Raw genomic sequence first — 7,466 nt, forward strand, 5'->3', positions numbered from 1 at the left:
GACCTATTTGCTGTGAAGGAAGCGGCACACGTGGGAGGGCTGAGCCTAGAGCAGCGGTTCCCACCCTTTTCTTCCCCAACCCCGTAACATATGATTCCTATTCTTCAAAAAGGGACTCCTATGCACATGGAGGAAGCCTAAAAGGCTTTTGTAATCCTTATTGTTGGAAGTATTGCACAGGCCCCTTACCCTGCTGGCCCGCGCCCAGCCGCCCGGCCCCGCCCGGTGCCCGGGAACATGGAGGAAGCCTAAAAGGCCATGAACTTGGTCAAAACAAGCTACCAAACAACATGGCATCCACGAAAGAGAAAATAAAAGAACGAAAGGACAGTGGGAGTCCTGAGGAAGAAATCACTAAGAAATTGTTAAATAATAATAATAATATGAAGTGATAGGAAAAAATAGCAAAGTTTCAAAACATATCACAGAGAACTGAACTGCATGAATATGTCACCATATATATGTATAGACTGTATATGCGGCCCCTGGAACCATGAGAAATGCAAGAACTTCTCTGTGAATACTCATTCGCGAATTGCCCCCTTAACCATCCAACTGCCCCCTGTGGGCGTGGGCCCCGCTGGGAACCACTGGGCTAGGGCACAGACAGCGCCCACCTCCTCCTTCGCGGTGCCTCTGTTTACTCACAAATGACGGTGACTCACGGCAGCCTGGGAGGCGCCTGGAGCTGAGCGCCATGCGGATGGGAGCCGACGACCCTGAGAGGGAAGAGGCGCCTGGAGCCCACCCTCCCCCACCCCCACCCCGAGTGCGTACAGACCCAGGTGTACACCGAGCTGCCCGGGTGCCCACCGCCTCCCAAGGACTCCCGGTTCCTGGGATTGGACTTCTGTGCGGGCACAGCAGAGCCAGGGCCGTCCTCGCTGAGATGTGCACCTTAAATCAGCGTTGAGGGGGCCTGACCACACACGTTCCGGGAACAAGGGCCCGGGCCTCCTGGCGGCCGGAGGATGGGGCGGGCATCAGGTCCGGATGGAGGCATCCTGGCCCTGGCCAGAGCCCCAGCAGGTGCCGCCGGGATCCTGGCCGGAGTGGGTGAGAGCGGCCTTAAGACGCCTCCGGCCGGCCCCCTGCCCCCCTGGCTAGCTGCTCTGTTTGTATCTCTCACCAGCATGTGTGTGGCAGGCGTTCATTCAGACACCACTCCTGAGTGGTATCCCAAGGGCAGGACTGGGGTGCCGCCCCTGGTGAATGGAGACGCCACCCGGACCCCCAACCCCGCAGCCAGACTGCGTCCGTGGAGCTGGGGGTGAGCCAGCGGCCCCTCGCCTTCGGGACGCAGTGCCCGGGGCTCTCTGAGTTCACCGCTGGGCCCCGATTTCTTTTCTAGTTTCGTTTCCCTTTTCTCTCAGACGTCCCTGCTCCAGGGCCAGCCAAGGGCGCCCTGCTCTCCCTTTCCACCCACTTTCCAGCCTCATTTCCTCCCGCCCTGGGCGCGCCTGGCTCCGAGGCGGCCGTTCTACCAGGACCCCAATGCGTGAGTGTTGGGCAGCGCCTCGGGTCTCGCTTTCTGAGCGGGACGCGTCCTCATGAGTGAAGGCTGTGCGTTCAAACGGGTTTGTGTTCCACAAGAGCTACCACCGGGCCGTGGGCCACACGCGTGCCCTGCGCTGGGAGAAGACAGTGGAGGGCCAGCGCGCCCCTTAAAACCATCAGACATAGGCCTCCCGACGCCCCTCCTCCAGGCAGCCCCCCAGGCCGGCTGGCGGTGACAGGTCTGGTGACCACCCCTCATTGCCAGGGCAAGAGCCGGCCTGCCGTTCAGCTTCTGCAGGAGAAGGAAGAGGCACATGGTGGGTGGGGCACTGGTCAGTGGTGATGCCACTCCCATAGCAGCCTCCCAGACGAGCAGCATGGCCTCTCCCTCCATGAGAGGGTCTCACTGTCCCCACGGAGCTTCTGCCACGGGGATCTCTCTAAGCATCGCCACCTCCAACGTTCCATGGAAAATGAAGCCTATTTTCCGAGAGGCCGTGGCACATGTTCCGCCTGATGGGCGGTAACGTGACTCTGAGCAGAGCCTCCTGAGACTCGGCCAACACCTAAAGCCCATCACCGCCCATCAGCTTAAACATGTCAGACACAGCTCACCTCTCGGCACCCTGATGTGCCGGGCGTTCCTCGGGCATCTGCCGTCCAGCAGCCGCCCTCCGGGGCCGAGGCGCAGCCCCACCCCCACAGGGATGCTCTCTGCCGGGGCAGCTGGTCTCGGGCGGCCTTTGGAAAACGTGTTCTCAGAGCCGTGAGCTCACCGTGCTGCCTCGAAGGCTCCAGTCTCCCTCTCGTCCTCCCCATGACACACTACGATGTCACCCTCCTCTGGGCCTACAGCGTCCTCTGTCTCCTCTGCTCCTTCAGGAAGCACCCCTATCCTGACTGCAGGTGACCCAGCAAATCCCGCCCCCCAGACCTGCGGAGCCCAGTCCACAAGCCCTCCTCACCCAGGGGAGCGCCCCTCTGCTTCCTGAGCCGCAGGCACCACCAGGGGACCGGTGCGGGGCCTGCTGAGATGAGGGCCACCTTCCTCGATGCACGGGACACAGAAGCTGGCTGGAGGCACAGGTGGGAATGGACACACGGTCTCCCCAGAAATGCCGGTGAGGTGCCTGGACCTGGCGGTGGCCACAGGGCAGGGAAAGCCGCCAGGTGCCCGGCGCCTCGCTCCCCAGGGCGCCTGGCCGGCGGGTCGGCCTCATCTCCACCTGCGGTCACGGCAGACGTCCTTCTCTTCACTCCGTTTCGAGTCAGGCAGCCAAGTGCTCACCGGGAAAGTGGCTTTTAGAGACGCGATGAATGAATCATCGGTCTCGCTCCTTTCCTCCCAGGGACCTGGTGGCATCCGGACCAGCATTTGATTTCCTAAGTGGCATCTCCAGGCCCCACCCCACCCCCTCCCTGTCTCCAGTTCTATTTTATTTTAAGTTTATATTTAACTTTATTTATTTATTTATTTATTTTTAAATATGTTTGTATTGATCTCAGACAAGAAGGGAGAGGGAGAGATGGAAACATCAATGATGAGAGAGGATCATGGATCGGCTGCCTCCTGCACGCCCCACACTGGGGATCGAGCCTGAAACCCGGGCCTGTGCCCTGCCCAGGAATTGAACCGTGACCTCCTGGCTCATAGGTCAACGTTCAACCACACGGCCGGGCTGTATTTAATATTGTTTAAGGTCACGGTTACTGAGGTACAGTTTACACACAGACAAGTGTATCCTTTTCAAATCCAGGTACGTGGGTCCTGAGAAGTAGGCAGAGTCATAGGACCCCCAGGGTCACGGTCTAACGCATCTCCTCACCCTCAGGGTCCCCTCCCACCCTGTGGGTCCACGCCCTCCCTCCCCCCAGCCTTCGCCCTGAGCTGCTTTCGGTCCCTCCCGTCTTGCTTTCTCCGGAATACCACGTCAGTGGGCTCACAGAGGTGTGGCCTTTTGTGTCTGCTTTTCCTCATTGAGCTCATGCGCCTGCAGGGGATTCACCCCCGCTGCCTGGATCGCTGCTCACTCCTTTTCGCAGCCGCGTGGGACTCCAGGGCCTGTGTGGGGGTTTTGACCTGAATCCTTATTACCTTGTCTCTCCTCTCTTTGGAATGGGTGTTTGTGGCGAGCTGGAGGGAACTGTGTTTATATTTCCTATCGGATGATACAAGAGAGAATCATGCCAAGCATTGAACATATTTACATGCTTTGGTGTGTTTTTTTTTATAAGAAGAAATATTTTACTTAACAAAATGTCAAGCCCTGAGTGAGCGTGGGAGCCTCGCGTGAACAGCTGGCCCCTGGGCGAGAACGTGAACATCCGAACGTCTGGCACGGCGTTCATTGCCAAACAACGTCGGATGACGACTTAAAGCTGGTACGCTGCTCTCTGACCGGGGTCCTTGGGGCTGAAGGAAAAATAAAAGCATGTTTCTAAACAGAGGTTTCACCTTAGGAGGGAATTCTGTCTTTCTAATCCACACCTTGAAGATGCGTTTGTCTCCTGAACTATTCCAATAATTTATGAGCTGCAGCCCTTCACATCACAAAGAGCATTCCGTGAAAACAGCATCCGAGGCTCCACATTCCCTGCCTCTGGAGAGCCTAAGAGACTGTTTCACAGTTCGTATCTTCAAGGTACCATCTTTCAAGAGTCCACACAAAACACAGACACGTCCTCATCCGATCAGAGAGCCGCATGCGTGGCGGGCGCTGGTCAGCTCGTGGAATTTCCACGCAAGGTCAACAGACCTTGTCCTGGTGGGAAGGGAAAGGCCACACCGTCACAGCCAGTGACTTCCCATTGCCTGGCTCCTCTGCAAAGTCATTGACTTTTTCTCCAGTGAAGTTCCTACAGCTTTTTCTTCTTCCTGTAATTAACGAATGTGGGATATGCTAGTACTTGCTGGGGAAAAAAAAAGGAATCTTCTTGAGATCTAAAAACGTGCTTAACTTATTCAAAGACAAGAACTACATCATGAGAAACCTTCATTCCTGGGCCCCTCGGCCACAGAAATCCATCTCAGTGTTAAAACGCGGAGTGCCTTCTGTTCAGCTAGAGGTGATCGCTCTGACGTCTTCAGTCATTGTGACCTGGTCGTATTGTAATAATATGGCAACATCTTTCAATCAAGACACACAGGTGTTTACAAACAGGTGACTGTTAATTCTCTGGACACTCCTGTGAGGACAGTTAGGAAACAGCCCATCTGTCACACAGACATGGTCCTCCCAGAGGGCTCCGTGACGGCAGCATAAATGAGAATGTCAACAGGCGTTACTCTAAGGAGCAGTCTCCATCAATATTTTCAAAGATCATGGGCCTTAGGAAAGCCATGTCAACAAAACTTCACTGCCTCTACGGAAGCTCCATTTGGTAAAGCTAAAAGAGAAGGCTGCAGAGGGGAGCCGGGGGGGCGGGGGGGCGGGGAGGTTTCCAACCACCTGGTGTTGAGGGGTGCCACCTACAACTGAAAGAATGCTCGGCTGGCCTCTGTAAGCATGGACACCTTTTGATTCCTGGGAAATAGTTCCTTTAAGCTTTGTCCTTCGTGGTTAATTCATGGTGTCTTTGAAGGTTGATGCTGATGAGGAAGATTCTTTGAATATCATGCACGGCTGCTGTTTATGTAAGCAGGGCCTGGAGACCCTCAGAGGAGCTCGCCCCGCATTCGCACGCCTTGTATGGACCAGGCTGAAATGTACGCAGACCTACATTCTGCAGCAACCGCCTCGTAAACGTAGGTGATTCCTTTCCCTATAAAACAGTCGGAAGAGTGTGATTGGGGATTTTGTATCTCAGACTGTAACCTGGCCCTAAAATCCAGTGGAAAGAGACTGGACTCGGGTTTGAGAGATGCGGGTCCATGCGGCAGACAGTGGAGGATGCTCTCTCCACCTCATGAGGCTCCCCATCCCAGCAGCCTCTCAGGGGTACAGGGATTTTCATTTCTCCAAGAGTGTAGGACACGAAGAAAGTTGTTTTCCCTTTAGATTCCAAGTAACGTATCTGAACGATTTTATTTTCTTATATGTTTACATTTATCTTTATTGTTGAGAATGCAGCTCCCACTGCAATGAACCTTAACGAGTCGGATAGAGTTTAAAGTGGAAAATAGGCACAAACTTTTGCCGCGCTTCATAGCACACGCGTGTATGTTTCCACCCTGGGGGGCCGAGCGGTGAGCTGTGGAGATCTGCGTGTGGAAAGTGACTCAGTGCTGCCGGACTCTCCCTTTCTGGTCAGCACGGATGCCGGCCACCTATCTGTCTCTCCATCTCCATGTCCATCTCTGTGGCCTGCAGCCCAAGATGACACACAGGAAGTCCTGTTGCTTCGACAACACTGAGAGGCAATGAGATAGGCATCGAAGGAAACCCTAATTTGCGGAGGTTGGGGTCGGGGTGGAAATAGACTCCGCCCCCAAATAAATGGCAGCGCACGTGCAATGACATAGCCCAGTGGTCGGCAAACTCATTAGTCAACAGAGCCAAGTACCAACAGGACAACGATTGAAATTTCTTTCGAGAGCCACATTTTTTAAACTTAAACTATATAGGTAGGTACACTGTTATTAACTTAATTAGGGCGCTCCTAAGGCTTAGGAAGAGCCGCACTCAAGGGGCCAAAGAGCCGCATGTGGCTTGAGAGCCGCAGTTTGCCGACCACTGACATAGCCCATCCCACGCAGGTGTGGTGAGCCTGGGCTCCCAGGCTGGCAGCAGTCACAGCGGCCTGCAGGGTTGCACAAGCGCTACAGTGAGGCGTCCCTGACCCACAGACGCCAGAGCCCCACCGGCCCCTTCCTCCTGCCCGTCTGTGGGTCCTGGGATGCATTCCTCCCAGAGACCGGTGGGCAGCACTCCTGCCTCTGTCTCCCTTGCCGTCCATCCTCTCTGCCCCGATGCTCCCAGCCAGAGACACATTGCATAAGCCATGGACACAGACCATGGGGTGGAGGAGGGGATGGGGGGATCGGGGGCAGGCTAGAAAAGCGGCATCTGTAATACTTTCAACAAGAAAGGTTTCTATTTTTTTCATTAAATATATTTTTACTAGAGGCCCGATGCACGACATTCATGCAAGAGTGGGCCTCCTTCCCCCGGCTGCTGGCACCAGCTTCCCTCTGGCACCTGGGACCCAGGTTTCCCTCACAGCCCCGGCTTCATCCGAAAGGTCATCCGGAAGGATGTCCGGTCTAATTAGCATATTGTGCTTTTATTATTATATAATTGGTTTCAGAGAGGAAGGGGGAGGGAGAGATAGAAACATCACAGATGAGAGGGAATCATTGATCAGCTGCCTCCTGCACGCCCCCTACTGGGGATCGAGTCCATAGCCTGGGCATGTGCCCTTGACCGGGAATCAAACCGTGACCTCCTGGTTCATAGGTCACACTCAATCACTGAGCCACGTCAGCCGAGCAACAAAGAAGAGTTTTTAAAAATCTTTTCATATTATTTTAAAGTTTTTCAAAGTATAAATATGAAATGTCAAGACACCAAATTGGACAACTTATATATGTGCACTTTATTGTATGTCAGCTGCACCTTGAAGCAGCTCCTGAGACAAAACACATGGAACCATTATTAGAATCTTACACTTCAGAGGCGGTGACTCTGTGGCAGGCTGGAGCTGGCCGAGCCGAGAGTCAGCCACGCATGTCAGGTGGAACCGGGCAGCTGGGGAAGGAGGAGGCGGAGAACGGAAAAAACCAGAAGCCAAATCCGGACGAAATGTGGGGGAACTCTGAGCCAGACTTGGACACAGAGCCCGGGGTCAGGAGGAGACAGGGTTCCTGGGTGTCAGGGGGGGACTCTGGGGAAGGCTCCGTGGCCTCCAGCTTCCCTGGAGGCAGGAATTCACCCTCGGGGAGGGGGTAGCCGCAGACAAATCTCATGGCTCATAGAACACCTTGGGTGCCAGCAAGCCTCCGGCACCATCCCTCCGAGAATGTCACTCTG

General features: G+C 54.9%; 1 protein-coding gene across 1 annotated transcript in view; it reads left to right on the forward strand.

The window, feature by feature from the left end:
* The first annotated feature begins 971 nt into the window (after positions 1-971).
* The window catches only part of ITGA2 (integrin subunit alpha 2), an 85,993-nt gene continuing 79,498 nt past the window's right edge, over positions 972-7,466 (forward strand). Inside the window, exon 1 of the mRNA XM_015562609.1 lies at positions 972-1,052. Within this exon, the coding sequence (XP_015418095.1) occupies positions 972-1,052 (81 nt within the window). The remainder of the gene's footprint in view (positions 1,053-7,466) is intronic.

Source organism: Myotis davidii, unplaced genomic scaffold (assembly GCF_000327345.1).
Source record: "Myotis davidii unplaced genomic scaffold, ASM32734v1 scaffold496, whole genome shotgun sequence".
NCBI lineage: Eukaryota > Metazoa > Chordata > Mammalia > Chiroptera > Vespertilionidae > Myotis > Myotis davidii.